This window comes from Pelodiscus sinensis, chromosome 3, assembly GCF_049634645.1.
Source record: "Pelodiscus sinensis isolate JC-2024 chromosome 3, ASM4963464v1, whole genome shotgun sequence".
NCBI classification, from domain to species: Eukaryota; Metazoa; Chordata; order Testudines; family Trionychidae; genus Pelodiscus; species Pelodiscus sinensis.
Genome location: NC_134713.1, coordinates 108,196,642 through 108,214,311, shown reverse-complemented (window position 1 = coordinate 108,214,311; position 17,670 = coordinate 108,196,642). Strand labels below are relative to the sequence as shown.

Genomic DNA, 17,670 nt, shown 5'->3' with positions numbered 1-17,670 from the left:
GGGTGCTGCTGGGTTGGTCCAGTAGCACCGAGGAGCGGCGCTACTGGAGCAACCCAGCAGCACCCCAGCTGCTCTGCCCCAGGCGTCCCCAAGTCAGCTTCTGCTGAAACTGACCAGCGCTGACTACAGGAAGCCCGAGGCAGAGTTGCTCTGCCCCGGGCTTCCTGGAATCAGCTGCTGATCAGTTTCAGCAGCAGCTGACTTGGGGACGCTTGGGGTTCTTAAGTTGATTCTGTATGTAAGTCAGAACTGGCGGTCATTTTCAGCAGCGGCTGAATCTGAACGCCAGTTCCGACTTACATACAGATTCAACTTAAGAACAAACCTACAGTCCCTATCTTGTACGTAACCCGGGGACTGTCTGTACTAATAATTATATACTTGAAATCCATGTTTAATTAACAGATGATCTCTGAATAAGCACAGAAATTAAAGCATCAGTCTTTCTAGCCCAGCATTGAAAAACCACAGCCCGCGGGCTGCATCTGGCCCATCAGACCTTTTTATCTGGCATTCAAGCTTCCTCCATGGTTGGGGGCTTGCCACTCCACCTGCCCTTTGCTCTCTAAACTGCATTTCACAATACTTTGGTGAGCACATATCCCAGCACATGGAGCTACACACCATGCCAATGTGACTTCACCATGCTGTTTCTGTCCCTACACAGTAGCCAGCTCCCATATGGCAGTGTGCTCAATCCCCCCCCATTTTCCTACTGCCCCACCTCAAGCCTCTCATGGGCTGCATCCATCCCAGTCAGAGTGCCTTTGCCTGTGGTTGTGCCTGGTACAGATGCCTTGGTGTCACTGCTGGCTGGGGTCCCTTAAAGTCCCCAGGACCATTCCTGTAGAGCTCACGTACCACATCCCATGAGTCCCCCGCCCCACCTTAGTAACATCCCTTATACCACCCCCCGTGCCACAACCCATGAATTCTCTCACCCTACCTCAGCTCTCTATGCAATTCTCATTCCCAGGTGTTGTCCTCTAGCCAAAAGGTGTGCTTGCCCTTGTTCTAGCACCTCAATCTTGAAAAGTAAAATTTGATCAACTTCATTGCAGTGATTTCTGTTTTAACACATTTGCACTCCCTTGAATGACTTGTATTTTAGTTTCTTATGCTAGTATATGTTGCTTCACATTTTTTCTCAATAAGAAATGAGCCAATTTGTGTCTCTGCTTCCATCTTGAATAGGCTTTGATGGATGAGATTCTCATGTTACAAGATGAAATCAGTGAGCTTCAAACATCATTAGCAGAGGAGTTGGTTTCAGAATCCCTGGACACAGATGCTGCAGATCAATTGGCTTTGCAGTCCACGCTAACTGTCCTAGCAGAGAGAATGGCCACTATTAGAATGAAAGCTTCAGGAAAACGACAACTGCTAGAGGTACAAGAGAACTTTGAAAGGAATTTTTGTATGTTTCCTTACATTTCTGATTCTGAAAACTGCTTTTAGCATATTTAAATATACAAGGATTTTTTTCTTCTAAAAACTTTGGTTGTTGCAACATTCCACTCTGCTTATATCATAATATGTACTTCAGTGCATTTAAAAAGTTATACATGAGAAACCTTCTGCTACTATTCTCTAGGGTTTATGTCATATTGATATTTGGTTTTAGTATCCACCTTCCCCTCTGACTGCCCAGCTTCTATCCTAATTTATCCTTTGTTCCTCCCTCCTTTCTGTTTTAGGTAATTCTCCCCAAATTTTCAGTTCAGCTTCAATCTCATTAAGTCTCTTTCATACTTTCACATTGTGAAACTTGACCCACTCATCCCATCAACCAAAGGGCCAGTCTAGTTCCTATCCTCATCATCACAGTCCTAGGTATTTCTGTTTCCCTCCATTATCCTTGCAATACATAGACATCCTTCTAATCTCAGGCAGTCCTCCTCTTGTACTTACTAATCAAAGCACTGATTCCTTCTCTCCCTTCTGTCTCCTTAGTGAATTAACCAGAAAATCTCTCTTCTCCCATTTTTAGAAAAACTTCCTATTCACTGAAGAATTTCCACAAATATCCTCCCTTTTGACTCCTCATTCTTTGTTATGAAAAACTACTCTAAAAATTACAGTGTAAGGTTACAAATGTATTGTTTCTCAGTGACTTCGAGTTCAGAGCTGGCAGCCCTGAAACAGCACTCTGGAGAATGTCAGTTGCAAATAATATTGTTTCCAGTTCACATTTCACCACCAGTAATAAAAATTATTTAGGTTTTAAAAGCCTTGTTCTTAGCTACACATACCCAACCCTGTTTTCCTCATGGAAACGTCAAATGAGTTGTATATACTAACTGGTGGATCAAAATTTCACTGTGTAATTGGAAGCAGTAAACTAATTTTAATCATTATATAGGTAGGTATAATTTTTGAATACCAGCAGGAAGCAGAACTGTTGTGTAATAAGATGACATTCTTAGTTATTGTTCAGAATCGAACTGCACTGAAGGAATTATTAGCCAGTTGTTAAATATTGCCTGTTAAATGAATATTGGACCAACCCCAGTTTTGCTTTCCCTTCCACCAAGCAAACACTCTATAAACTTTTTTTAATATTTTTAGCAATTCATTCTGTAATCTCAAGGAATATGTAACCAGAAAGAGCATCAGAACATCCTATTCAGTGGTGAAACATACACATTTTTAATCAGCTTTAGAACATTACTTCAGTATTTTGCAGTTTTCCTAAATGCTAACCTTAGGAGAAGTAAATGCTGCACATGCTGAAATAGTATTCTCTAAAGTGATACTGCAATGCTTTAAGGGCAAAGGAAAATAATAACAGACACTTACACAGGAGTCCAGCTAACCAAGCTGGACATTAAGGGATAGAGTGAAAACTGAGAAACAAAACAGTTTGAAGAGATAGCATTCATGTGCTGCTCTGTTTATGTTCAGACTTACAATAAATTATGTACATGCTTTTTTCAGTTGACTAGAGGATGGGCCCTTCCATTTTTAAGACTTCTGATTTTAACATAATTACTTTACAATTATTTAAGACCTTGAAAGCATTTTTAATTTTTCACTCATTGCATGCATGCAGAAATGTTTTAGTTTTGCAGGTGAGAGAATGCAACCCCATTACGAATCTGGCTGCAGTCTTGCACATAAGACTACATTAAATACTGAAAGTTAGGTTCTGTTTTCTGTTGTGCTGTGTCATTGGATATGTCTACACCACCGTCAAAGTTGTGATTGCAGCACACTCATGAAAGAAATACTCACAACAAGATTTGCCTGAGCCAGCATAGCTTTAAAGTAGCAGTATCGATGCAGCGGCAAGGGTTTCAGCTTGGGCTGTGCAAGTAAGTCTAGATATGCATGTTGCTAGCCCTTCTTGCTGCATCTTTGCTGCTATTCTTAGCCATGCTACCTTGGGTATGTCTACCCATGCTGTAGTCACACCTCAAATTGCAGCATAGGCCTATCCTAAGAGACAGAGCACAGAAATCACAGGCAAGGGGAAGGAGAGAGGAGGCTAGTGGCTTCCCAATGCTAGTCTGCTCTGGAACTCCAGGCATAATTTAGCCCAGGGCCCTAAGTTCCCCCTCTTCTGTGTGGCTGCACAGCTTCCCATTAAGCCTTACACAGGAGCTATTAAGTCCTGCATAAGGGATCAGTGCTGCATCAGGGAGAGATCTCTCTCCTCAAGCAACAGGGACTTCTGCGGCTGGTGAAGGGGGGCTCCTTCCTGCCAGCCCCAGCATCGAGCTGCCACTCCTGGAGAAAGGGGTCCCTTCTTGCCATTCCTAGCAAGGAGCTGCCCAGGTAAGCCTGAACCCCATCCTCCTCCCACACCTGGAGCCCTCCCCAGCCCTGAGCACTCTACTGCACTCCCACTTCCTCATATCTGACCCCATCCCAAAGCCCACACACTCCAGCCCAGAGCCAGTACCCCCTCCTACAGGCCAACCTCCAGCCCAAAGACTGTATCCCCTCCTGCACCTCAAGTCCCTCATGCCTGTGCCCCCAGTCAAGGCCCTTGCATCCCAACCCTCTGTCCCAGCCCTGAGCATCTCAACCCTAGCCCCACCTTAGAGGCCACACACCTGCCAGAGACCCTTTTTAAATTATGGCTGCCCTACAGGTAATTGGGCTGGATGCTGTCTGGCACATGTACTGTGCCCCCAAGACTTGCAAAGGCATCCTTAGTAGGCAGTCTTTGGACAGTGTCCACAGTGCCTGTACTCTGAGACAATTCTCATCCAGAAACAGGGCCCTTAGGTCTTTTATGTGACAAAAAGGGCCTAGAACAAATGTGAGAACCTCACTCTATATAGCTTGTATTCTGTAGCACTGGGGCTGTAGGTTTGCTTGATTGTCATTAGGGGAGATGATAACAAATTAAAAAAGAGGAGAGTACTTATGACTGCTTTTACATAAATGCCAGGCCAAGTACTGCTCTGTAATATCAGAGTAACCTATTGATTTTATACAGAATCAGAGCTAATTTATCTCCCAGTATTAATCCAATCATTATTTTCAGTCCTGTTTGTACCTACTGAGGAACATCAGTATGTTAACATATAATATTCCACAGGCTTAGTCAATGTAGGGTATTATTGCTCGTACCTTTTGCTGCTTTTTCTTGTGCAGAAAGCAAGCTCTGCCTATGTCACTGAGAAAATATAAGTAGAGAAATCTTTATAGAGCAGTGTGATATATAGATTGTACTGTCATGAGTGTGGGATATCCATGTTACTCTACACACAGAATCATAGAATCATAGAATAATAGGACTGGAAGGGACCTCAAAAGGTCATTGAGTCCAGCCCCCCGCCCTCGAGGCAGGACCAAGCTCCATCTACACCATCCCTGACAGATGTCTATCTAACCTGTTCTTAAATATCTCCAGAGAGGGAGATTCCACCACCTCCCTTGGCAATTTATTCCAATATTTGACCACCCTGACAGTTAGGAATTTTTTCCTAATGTCCAATCTAAACCTCCCCTGCTGCACTTTAAGCCCATTACTCCTTGTCCTGTCCTCAGAAACCAAGAGGAACAAATTTTCTCCTTCCTCCTTGTGACACCCTTTTAGATATTTGAAAACCGCTTTCATGTCCCCCCTTAATCTTCTTTTTTCCAAACTAAACAAGCCCAGCCTGGCTTCATAGGTCATGTTCTCTAGACCTTTAATCATTCTTGTCGCTCTTCTCTGTACCCTTTCCAATTTCTCCACATCTTTCTTGAAATGTGGCGCCCAGAACTGGACCCAGTACTCCAGCTGAGGCCTAACTAGCGCAGAGTAGAGCGGCAGAATGACTTCACGAGTTTTGCTTACAACACACCTGTTGATACAACCTAGAATCATATTTGCTTTTTTTGCAACAGCATCACACTGTTGACTCATATTCAACTTGTGGTCCACTATGACCCCTAGATCCCTTTCCGCCATGCTCCTTCCTAGACAGTCGCTTCCCATCTTGTATGTATGGAACTGATTGTTCCTTCCTAAGTGGAGCACTTTGCATTTCTCTTTATTAAACCTCATCCTGTTTACCTCTGACCATTTCTCTAACTTGCTAAGGTCATTTTGAAAGTATCTAACAAATAAACCAGAACTTGAAGTGTTAAGTTAGTATTCTCTGGCTGAGATACTTAACCAGCTGGAGAATTCTTTGAAATATCCTGCTGCATATTAATCATCTATCAGATAAAATGAACCTAGGAAAGTACCTTTATACTTAACATCTGCTTTGTCTAACATTTACCCAAACCCTACAGGAGTCGATCCATAGCCGAATGATTCCCATTAACTTCAGTGGGCTTTGGATCATATCTCTAGGGAGAGTTGCTATACAAGAATGGGCATACATTGGTTGCTGGAGAAGATGGTATACTGAAATTGTGTGTGGGAGAGAGACAGAAACAATGTTTCAGTAGTATTAGAAGAGACAGTATTGATGATGGAATATTATGGTACAATAATATAAAATTACATTTTACATATATAAATTATTCAAACTTGGTTCTGTGTTCTGACTGCAATTGCTTTTCTCAGGGTATGTCTACACTTGCACCCTAGTTCAAACTAGGGATGCAAATGTAGGCATTCGAAATAGTCAATGAAGTTGGGATTTAAATATCCCATGCTTCATTAGCATGATCTCGCCGGCACGTTACTCTGATCAACAGCTGTTTCGAAAGTGAAAGTGCACGCCGGGATGCGTTAGTTCGAACCAAAGTCCTTGGTTCGAACTAACGTTACTCCTTAAAAAATGAGGGTTAGGGTTAGGGTTAGAATATTAGGAGTAATGTTAGTTCAAACCAAGAGGTTTGGTTCGAACTAGCACGTCCCGGCATGCACTTTCACTTTCAAAACAGCTGTGGAGCGGAGTAACGCACTGGCGAGATCATGGTAATGAAGCATGGGATATTTAAATCTCCTCTTCATTGACTATTTCGAATGCCTATATTTGCATCCCTAGTTTGAACTAGGATGCAAGTGTAGATATACCCTCACATCCTACTGTATTGCCATATTAAGGTATCTCTCCTCTGCTTTATATTTCTAAAGAAGGAACCTCAAATAACAGTCCATATTGTGCCCCTAGGAAAAACTCAATGAGCAGTTAGAAGAACAGCGCCAAGAGCAAGCCCTGCAGAGATATCGTTGTGAAGCTGATGAGCTTGACCACTGGCTGCTCAATACCAAAGCCACTTTGGACACCACTTTGGTTACTTCTGAGGAACCCATGGATATGGAGGCTCAGCTGGTTGACTGTCAGGTAAACTAGTAATCATGGCTCAGTTTTTCAATGGATACACTGAATAAAACCTCACTCCTTGAATAGTTCCGGTGGCTTAAGTGACATCACTATGGAATTAGAAAAGCAGAATCAGGCCTATCCTTTGTTACCATGTGAATGGACACACCCTCACATTAGCCAGGAGGAGGCTAACAAGCTCCAGCCCAGTGCTGCACTAACAGGGCACTCCTGCATAGCTTGTTGAGCCTGCAATAGGAGGAGCTTCCAAGGGCAAACTTACCATAGCAAAGGGGTGGTGAACAGGAAGAAGGTTGCTCCACCAAGAGACTAAGGGTAACAAAGGTAATCCAGCAAAACCTCCAGGGATACCTGAGACACTTCCCCTTGTTCCTTTCTAACTGGAGTGTACAAAAGGGTAAATGATGGTCAGTGGGGCTGAGTAGGTGTGTAAGAAGCCCTTCCTCTCCAAAACCTACATAAAGAATGATCAAGCATACTCAACACATGTTTTAAAAGGCATAAGAACATAACATAAGAACATAAGAATGGCCGTACTGTGTCAGACCAGAGGTCCATCTAGCCCAGTAGCCTGTCTGCCGACAGTGGCCAGCACCAGGTGCCCCAGAGAGGGTGGATCGAAGACAATGATCAAGCGATTTGTCTCCTGCCATCCTTCTCCAGCCTCTGACAGACAGAGGCCAGGGACACCATTTCTATGCCCTGTCAAATAGCCTTTTATGGACCTAACCTCCATGAATATTTAAACATTATATTAACAAACTGTTGAATTCTGCTTACTGGGTTGCTCAGTGGTAACTCGTGCCTTTCCAAAACATCAAGTTCAGCAAAACTCAGACTTCTGAAAACCAGGAACTACTGAGTTAGAGTAGCCCTTAATTATATTCCCCTGGCAGCTGGCAATAGCCCGTGGGAACTGTCAGCATATATTCCAGCTGCATTCATTTAGTTAGTTATAGTTGTTTTGAAGGGCAGAAGAATAAGTTGGAGCATCTTGGAAGAGTTGTGACATGAGGAGGTCTGAGTCCCTCCGTATGTGACATCAAAGGAAAGAGGTGTTTGTGTACCTCAAAATTCCAGTCTGTATCACTGCAGTATGAAATTGTGGAGATAGTGACAGTGGCAGGGCATTAGGGTCTTTCTGCCATATAGTGAAGTAGGATGTGAGAGCTGCCTCTGGATGGGAGGGGGAAAGTACAGGTTTAAGATGTATCCTGTGTGCAAGTGTGAAGAAGCTATATAAGGATAGGAATTGTTAAATTTTACAAGGGTGGTACTGTATTGGACAAGTAGGGTCAATATTTGTATTTGTCCTATGCACAGGTAGAGCCTGAAAAGGCAGAGTGAAAGTGTACGTGTTACAGCATTGCTCAAAAAGTGCAGAATTGAGGTTGGGTAGCCACTTACCTTATCTTAGTATTTCCTGGTCTTCAAAAGTATAAGTTTTGCTGAATGTAATGTTTTGGAAGGACATGAGCTATCACTGTAACCTTAACTTTCCATTAATGAAGTTTTTGTTTAATTACCTAGTTTTTAAACCGAGTGTGTTGTTAGAAGGTAGTGGCCATTTAGGGTCTCTTGAGCGATATAGCAGGCTCAGAGAGGTATAACATGGCCCATTCATCTCAGTGGTATGTTTTCAAGTGAAAGAGAAATGGAGATTAATAGATCCTGAAACAGGAGCTTTGAGGTTTATGAATTGCTCCACTCTGATTAGTGGATGTTCCCATCTCACCGCTACCATGCTGAGAAGTTTCTGATATGATATGTGTCAGGCATACTCAGTCTGAGTGCATCACCCCAAACTCAGCAGTGTGTTCTCGAGGCAGGCTCCAAGTATGCCTGCTCTAACTCAGAGGGCTTTCCCAAACCCTGGCTCACAAGGTTGGGGAGAGTAGAGAGATGGGCTCATACCCCCTTAGAAGGACACAACACCTATCTCCCACAAGCAGTAGGGGAGGAGAAGGGGCTCAGACACCTGCAGAAAGGCAAGAACCTGGCTTATGTAGTGGGGTAAGTTGGGAGGTCAGCCCTCCCTTAGATGGGTAGGTGCCCCAGATCCTGGCACAGACCTAGTGTGGCAGGGAGCAAGACTCACACAGACTCCAGCAGGTCCCAGCTCAGGTAAGAAGGTAGAGTGAGGGGCTTGACCCTCGCAGAAAACCAAGCTCCTCCATAACCTGCCTCGTGTTTGGGAGAAGGATGGGTCATATCACCATAAATGTCCAGGGAACCCAAGCTCTGAAAATGCATGGGGAGGACAGGGAGCAGGGCTCGGACATCCAGATAGGCAAGCCCCTTCCAGACCTAAGCACCAATGAGTTCCAGTCTGCCAATCAGTGATCTGCTAGCAGTTTACCAAACTAGGAACTGAACTCTAATTGAGAATTACAGTGCTGGACCCTGAATGGTGGAGCTCTGGGGGAAAGGTCCTGATTGGTCCTGATTGGTTCCCTTCTTGAACTTAAACCGAACTCAGGAAGTTGTTTGCATAACTGGCATTCCCCTTTTCTTGCTGTGACTGTTCCTAATTTTCTGGCACATGACCTGCTTCCCTCCTGGCACCTCAGTGTCTCAGACTCTGACCTCTTGTTATCTTATCCTGTCTGGCTCCCAGCTCCTTCTCGGACCACTAGATCAGACTGCCCACATGCTGGTCATGATGCTTCTGTATATTCTACTGCATTCAGATTAAAATCCCAGTTTGATAGAGGTATATTGGAGCATCATACCTGCTTTTTTTCACTTCAGATTTCTGCCCTAGATTAAAACTCACACGGCCAGGCGTGGTGATCAGATTTAATAAACCTTTACATAGTTTAAGAACCACCCAAGTCCTGTAACGTGGAGAGAGTTTTCTGGGTAGCCCCTCTCTCCACAGATGTTCAGGGTAATAATTTCTGTTGTGCATAACTGGGGAAGCAAACTTTTTTTCAAATAATATTTTAAAAGGCTGGTGTGCCCCACACCTTCTTCTACGGTAATCCTAGAGTACTAGAAATACTGGGGTGCTGATATGTGTCTTGGTTTGATTCCTGATTTCTGTGCTGATTTGTATTTATGATCTAATTGCTTAGGTCCTGATTCAGAGCTCTGGTACCCATGGGTAACTCAAGTACAACTCTGCTGAAGTTAGTGGTGTTACACTGCTATAGAATTGATACAATAGAGACAAGAGTCAAATAATTTTTCCAATCTTTGAGACCTCTTCAATAGTTGAATTTCCAAGACTACCCAACCCTGCCATAATCTTTCTCTGTTTATTCTTGGAAAGTTTGTTACTATCTATAGACCAACACTTTGAAGTTAAAATAAAATGATGGTATCATTAGCATTTGTAAACTGGGAAAGGGATGAGTGAAAAGAAAATAGTTAATCTTGTGTAAAAAAATTAGTATTGCTATACAAGTAATAGTACTTCAAATTGTTTGTTTCAAAACTCCCAGTACAATCCTTTTAGTAAACAATGTAACAAATATTTTGATTGTTGAACTTTTGCCCATCATATATGCACACATCTCTTCAGAGAGCAAAGCCTTTCAAGCACGTAACAGCTACTATGGAAAATGGAAATATACATTTGTTATCAGACTAAATCTGAATAAAATCTAACATGATCTTTTAATTTGGCAGCAGCAAAATGTGCCTCATTATCTATGTACAGTAATACATAAATGTTTAGCTGCATATCAGAAAAATAGATTATGAAAGCAAGACAGAGATTTGTCACTCTAAGTCGCTCTCTAGACTAAAGAGGATTATACAGGGGATCTTAAGGCGATTCAAGCACCAATCAGAAAGGGCAAATAGTGAGAAGAGAAGCTTATCAATTCAGCCACAGCAAGGTGGGGGAAGGAAGTGGGAAGGCAGAGAGATGGATTTCTTTCTTGTATGTTCATTCAAGAGAAAAGGAGTAGCTGTAGCCTTGTGAGATCTATTTATTGTCCTTATGCAATGCTGTCCCTGGAATGGAGTCGCCACTAGTCATCTTAGCGACAGTTGCCATTGAAATGCAAAAAAGTGTGTCTCCTTTGCAGCACATTTTTTATTTCAAATAAACCAACTTTTCAATTAACTTCTATTAAAGTTTACAACCAAAAATAAAAAGTTGAAATATGCAAAATGTTGCAAGCATAATCCTGAGGATTCTGGAGAGGACTGGAGAGAAAGACAAAGAAAATCTGGCTGGGTGTTAGTTTGGAAGAGGATGAGGTAGGCCACGGGTATCCTTGCCAGGAACCTTGGTGGATGCTGGAAAATGTATGAATTTGCCTCTTTGTTTTTGCTGCTGCAGAACATGCTGGTGGAAATAGAACAGAAGGTGGTAGCCTTGTCAGAGCTCTCTGTGCACAATGAAAACCTGCTCATGGAAGGAAAGGCACATACAAAAGATGAGGCAGAGCTCTTGGCCATAAAGCTCAGAACTTTAAAGGGAAGCCTTCTGGAGCTACAGAGAGTGCTTCATGACAAACAAATCAACATTCAAGTAAGTAGCTCTTTGTAACTGGCTTTAAAGGGACCGGTATATTTTTGCCCCCATAAAAGTTGAGGTGTGGCAATTGGGAGAGGGGATTAAGAAATTTTTACCATTATAATTTAATTTATACATATTAAAACAACAAATAATCAGATACTAAAAGATAAACACAATCTCTCTAGCAAGCTCTAGCTTATTATGTGCATGTTATAACACAGATCACTGACTTCATAATTAAGCTATTTTTATCTCAGTATCTTTACTAACATAACTATTTAATTACCCTAGCCAAAATTTACAGAACCCTTGTTCCCAGTCTTTTGGCTGTTGTAGATTGTAAAATCTCTGAGACAGAGACTGTACTTACTACTTTTCCATTCAGTGCAAATCATCATCAATATAATGGAACATATTTTTAAATATTGCTATCAGTAACTAGTATCATACAACTAGATGAGGCATTTCCTCACTTGAAGAAATTAGGAGCATAGATGGAGAGATTTAACCTGAATATTGTTTTATGATGTTAGTCCCAAGAGTCTGACTGTACCTAATGCAATTAAATAATGTGGGGTTTTTTAACAGTTATTTATTGTTTTGGCTAAACTGGCATGTAGAGAAGTAAAAACACACGAAGTCGAACATGTAACATGACAGAGTGGCTTTTGGTTTTTAATTAGCTTATTCTATTATTTTCTTTTTTCCCCTTCTTCTCTAACCTTTGATGTGCAAATAAAATACATGATCAGCTTCAAACGATTTCTATTTTGTAATACAGATTAAAATCTATGGATCATTTAGCTTGAAAAGTTTCTGAGTGCACTAGGGACTATTTTTAGGCCTATAGCCTACAGAAGAGAAAAAAAACAAAAACAAAATATTTTTCAAAAAAGCAGATGTGCTTTTGATACTCAGATTAGGGATCAGATGTGTTGAGAATTTTGTCATAAGAGCAGTATTTATTATGGAAAAAACAGTTCATCCCAAATACCTCTTCATTATTATTTTGCATAGTAAACTTCATGATTATGCCATTATTCTTTCTCTCATACACACACACATCACTGGCAAAACGCACAGGTAGTAACAGATATTAAAACTTGATTTCTTGCATGATTGACTTTTAACTATGATAAGATAAATAATCCCAATTCTATTATAAGTTTATTCACAGAATTTGGGCTACTTTGCTAATATTAAGATAATTTTGGTATAATTTAAAAATGTTACTAGAAATATATCACTTTCTTATCCAAATATATTACAGAAATGAAACACTTCCATTTTATTTAAAAACTGTTCTTGGAAGTTTTTATATACCTGTGTAAGCAACTATTTTAGCTTTTAGGACTTCAGTTGCAGATCATGAACTTAAGAAGATAGAGGAAGCTGTGTAACATCTAACTTTTTAGAAGAGTGGTTTAACTGATTATCTGATTAATGAAGGATATTTTAGCAAATGCTCTTCTTATAACAATTTCCTCATCTGAAATTCTCTTTCAAGAAGTTATACGTTATATTGCATCCTCTCTTCTCTTAAATTCAAGACTCTCATCTTATAATTATTTCCTTGATTAAGTGACCAAGGCATAGGGCATTTCCTGTGGATTAATGATCAGAGGAGCTGATAGCTTGAAGTATAGTGGAAGGACATTAACCCCAGCTAATCACTGATTCTGAGGAGATGTTATGTGCCAAGGCCACTTTTGCTCTCAGATGAAAATTCAAAGAAAAATCACAGACTTATTCTCTCCTGAGCCTGCATATTCTCTAGGTTACTGCCCCTGAGGTACAAGACAGCTGAAAAAGGAATAAGAAGGTCTCTTCTCAACCTGCACTAAACAGTAGAGCTGAATAGCAATGAAGGGAATATATGTTGCTCTGTCCCTAAAATATTACAGCAAGCACTCTACACTGTCCCTCACGGAAACCCAGAAAGCATTGTAGCCTCTGAGGAGCTGCACTCCCTCACACACACACACCCTCCTTCACTGCACTTGTGTTCCAGGATATAAACTGTTGCAAAGTAATATTGCACTGAGCCTGTATCTATCCTAAGGATATGTCTACACTGCCCCCCTTGCACAAAAAAAATGCAAATGAGGCAAAGAATGGAATATCACTGCACCTCATTTGCATAATTAATGAAGCTCCATTTTTGTGCAAGAGGCTTTTGCGCAAAAACCAATCTTGCGCAAGAGCCGTTCTTCCTCCTTTTTTCAGGAATTATGCAAATGAGGCGCAGCGATATTCCACGCTTCGCCTCATTTGCAGATTTTTTTCGCAAAAGGGGGCAGTGTAGACATAGCCTAACAGTCCCCCAGTATTTTGCTTTCTCATACTCTGGCAAGCACTATTTTGCAGACAAAATTCTTTATTTTCCACACACTCCGATGTGTAGGGCATCCCCTAGTTTCCACTGTTTATTTAGGTTTTGTTCTGCTTTGTTCAGGCTTCTAAGTACCACATTGATGGATATACTACTTATTCTATTGTAATATGTTTCTCTAGGTTGCCTGCTTTTTCTCTTTCCAGATGGTGTCCACATTATCACTTCCTGTGGAAGTCATGGTGATGACATATGTAAAGCATGTCCCAAATATGTCCATCACCATCGTCTTACCATGTTTGATGCTTTAGATCGGTTTGCTCTTCTTAGAATTTCTGATGTTGCAAGAAACTCTTTCTGAAGATCATTTACAACCATTTATTTTGGAAAGATTTCTGTTGTGCTTTTCCATGCTCCATAAAAGAAGGCAGACGTTATACCAGTGTTAAAAATGTATAATTTTTTGTCAGTGCCAAGTATGCAATTTCTTCAAATCTTTTTCAAGTATATGAAAGTTGCTGCTTTTGATGTTTGTTGCTAGACATGTAGCATGTTCTTACCATCATTACACAATCCACCCCCTGGGAAGATAAAATTACTTCCTACGTCTAGTGGGTTTTTTGTCCATTTGCATGGTTATTTTTGGAACATCAATAGCCGTGTATTTTATTTTGTGGATGAACAAACCACTTTTGTTTTGCTGTTTCTGCTAAAAGCTCTGTGTTTGTCCTTCTCATATTGACACATTTCTTCCAATAAGCAAAGAGTTCATCCAACTGTATTCTATCATTTGTGCATAAAATTCCTCATGGCATAGTCAATGACCAGTGCAAACAATTGACTGTTGTCATTTGCTATGTCTAGATTGCAGAGTTATATCAGGAAAAGATACGCAAATTGTGAACCGCAATTTGCGTATCTTTTTCCACTTTTTTTTTGGAAGAGGCTTTTTCGAAATTTGGCCCTTCTACATGGGGCCAAAAAATTGTTGCTGGTATTTTCCACAGGCTGTCTTACTGTGCATTGTCATAAGCCTTCTAAAAATCTATAACATTTATCATAAGAACTGCTTGCCAATTCCACATTTTATCTAGACTATGTCTGAGAACAACGATATGGTCTCCACGTGATTTCGGTGGTCTCAAACCTGCTTATTCCTCTCCAGATTGAAGGTCTATTTTTTTGTTACATTCCAGGATGATAATGCATGTGATTTTTTTCAGGTACTGAGTGTAATGTGGTTCCTCTCCAGTATTGCAGTTGATAAGGTCACTTTCTTTGGAAGTTTACTCTAAGCCTCTCCATCACTAGGTTGGGTTCTTTTCTTCATTCTACAATGTATCCAAGAACACAAGGGAAGTTTGGAGAGCTATTGGTCATTTGCTTTAGGTATCTGTCCAGCTCCTGCCCCATTTTTGAGTTTACTGAGTTGTCTTCCATTTCTTCCCCATCAAGCTCCACTGGTAGGTCTCCATCAGGTATTTCTAATGTTCACTCTAGCTTGTTCTATTTAAAACAGTTTGGCTGTGTCTAGACTGGCCAGGTTTCCGGAAAATCAGCAGCTTTTCTGGAAAAACTTGCCAGCTGTCTACACTGGCTGCTTGAATTTCCGCAAAAGCACTGACTTCCTACTGTAAGAAATCAGTGCTTTTTGCGGAAATACTATTCTGCCCTCGTTCAGGCAAAAGTCCCTTTTGCGCAAAGCTTTTGTGAAAAAGGGCCAGTGTAGACAGCTCAAATTTGTTTTCTGCAAAAAAGCCCCGATCGCGAAAATGGCTATCTGGACTTTTTTGCGGAAAAGCGCGTCTAGGTTGGCACAGACGCTTTTCCGCAAAAAGTGCTTTTGCGGAAAAGCGTCCATGCCAATCTAGACGCTCTGTTCCGAAAATGCTTTTAACGGAAAACTTTTCTGTTAAAAGCATTTCCGGAAAATCATGCCAATCTAGACGCAGCCTTTGAAAATGTTCTACCCATCCTTTCCTTTGTTCTTGTATAATGAATCTTAACATTTAAATATCTAATACTACACTCTCCTCTTCCTTTTTTATCTCTGTCTAGAGTTCTCTAATCTTCTTTCTATTTGCTTGTTTCTTCACGTTTGAGCATGTATGAATTTTTGCTTTACATTTATTCTCTTATCCACTGCTGTCCAGTTAGCATCACTATTCCATTCTTTCCTTTTAGATTTTGTTATTAAAACTTCTTTGCACTTTTTGCATCTTTGCATGCTGATGTTTTCCCACAAAGTTTCACCATCTGGGTTTTCCTTCAGCTAACTTCAGTAGAACACCAAACCTGTTCTTCAGTTCATACTGAAAAGTATTTTTTTTTTCTGTTTGGGTCTTTTTAATTGTGCGCTGTAGATGTGTGGGGTTTTTTTTTAACCTTCTCCATCCTCTTAAACTTGATCTTCAATTTAACTATAAAGGTTATGGTCACTTTCCACATCTGTTTCCCTGTGCAAATGTACATCTACCTACGAGTGTGTGAAGTGTTCTAGAAATGCAGATGTAATCTGATTCTTTGTAGCAAGCACCATCTTGGGCATTCCATGTCACGTAATGGATTTCTTTGAAGAAATACGTTTCCATGTATTGAAAAGTCCATACCACAAATTTCTACAAATTCTTCACCATTTTGATTCATGTCCAAACCCCGGCCACATTTGTCCTTGGTTTTGTCTAACCCATCATTGTTGCTCACAACATTTATATTAAAATCACCCATAGTCATGATTATATCATTTTCTGGGACAATAGTTAACGCATCATGTAACAAATTGTAAAAATCTTGCCCATCTGCATTAACTGATTCCAAGGACATCAAGCCAGTGGCTTTGCATTTCTGTAATTAGATGAGCCATTTTAGTAGCTTTATATGTTTTGTACTTCTCAGTGTTGGTTTTCTGTTTGTTTTTGTTTGGTTGGTTGGTTGGTTCGGGTTTTTTGTATCACTGGTCTGCCTTAGAGAAAAGGACTTTTCAGGATATGGGCTTTCTTGTGTGTTTGATCAGTGTCTCTCATGTTCTTCACATGAAGTTGATCTCTTGTTCATGCCTGTTGCACACTCGTTTGAGGCCTGTTGTTCATTTCTACAGGAAGTTATTTTCCATGATGAGATTACCAGCCCTTACACATCCTTCAGGTCACAGCTACTTAGTGACCTGAAGTCATTTTTTGAATGGTCCACCTGTGGATACTTTCCCACCCACCAGTCAGAGGATGCCCCCTTAGTACGTTCAGATACTCCAAGTTACAGATAAAAACAAAATGAAGCTGTGAAAAAACCCTGAAAGCTCTTACATCAGGAGGGATCCCAATCATGTTTGTACCTATGCATTGCAGAATTTAGTGCTCATAGCACACAAGGCATGAAGAATTATATCCTGTGTGACTGCCTTCAAGCTACACACATTTGGGGCAATAAAGTGAAATAAAATGCTGCATTGACCTTCTTTTTCTTGGTTTGATTTTCCAGATGGCTTCGCTTCCTGGTTACAGGAAGAGGCGGGGTCAGATAATATCAGGGTTAGAGTGGTGATCTGCCATTTGATGCCTCTTCTGCATGGGTATCTCTGGAGACGAGAGAACTTACCGGTGTTCCTTCTGCAATGGGTGTGGGGGCACCTATTAGTTAGGATGGTGGCGGGGAGAAACATTAGAAGGGATGTTTATGGAGTGCTGTGGACCCAAAAGGGAAAGCACAAAGGCAGCACCAGACTTTCCTAGGGAGTGAAGGAGCCTGGTACACTACACCAGCACCATCTACACACTGAATTGCTAACCAGTTTCCCCTGCAATCCATCCTGATTCCATGGCCCAATTTCTCCCCAACCCTACTTCCTGGCCCCTTCAAATTCTTGCTCTGATATGAGAAGCCTTGTTATCCCTTCTTTTTGCTTTTCTCTCAATTCCTGAATCTGTGTCCCAACCTCATTCGGCTCCTTCTCCTCTCACTGAGCAGAAAGTCAGGGAGTCAGAAGAGAAAACTGAGAGAAGTTCTTGCCTGAGGCTGGGAGAGGGAGGTGCTCAGTGGAAAGGCTAAGGAAGGACGAAACAGGAGGTGCTAAAACCAGAGGCTGGGGGCTAGGAAGGGAGCAGAGACTTGTAAGCCAGAGATACTTA

General features: G+C 41.2%; 1 protein-coding gene across 12 annotated transcripts in view; it reads left to right on the top strand.

Moving 5' to 3' along the window:
- Positions 1–17,670, top strand: part of SYNE1 (spectrin repeat containing nuclear envelope protein 1) — a 488,224-nt gene that overhangs the window by 355,607 nt on the left and 114,947 nt on the right. For all 12 annotated transcript variants that reach the window (XM_075924456.1, XM_075924455.1, XM_075924462.1 and 9 more), the window contains 3 exons: positions 1,195–1,389; positions 6,567–6,740; positions 11,035–11,226. In XM_075924456.1, coding sequence (XP_075780571.1) covers positions 1,195–1,389; positions 6,567–6,740; positions 11,035–11,226 — 561 coding nt within the window. The remainder of the gene's footprint in view (positions 1–1,194; positions 1,390–6,566; positions 6,741–11,034; positions 11,227–17,670) is intronic.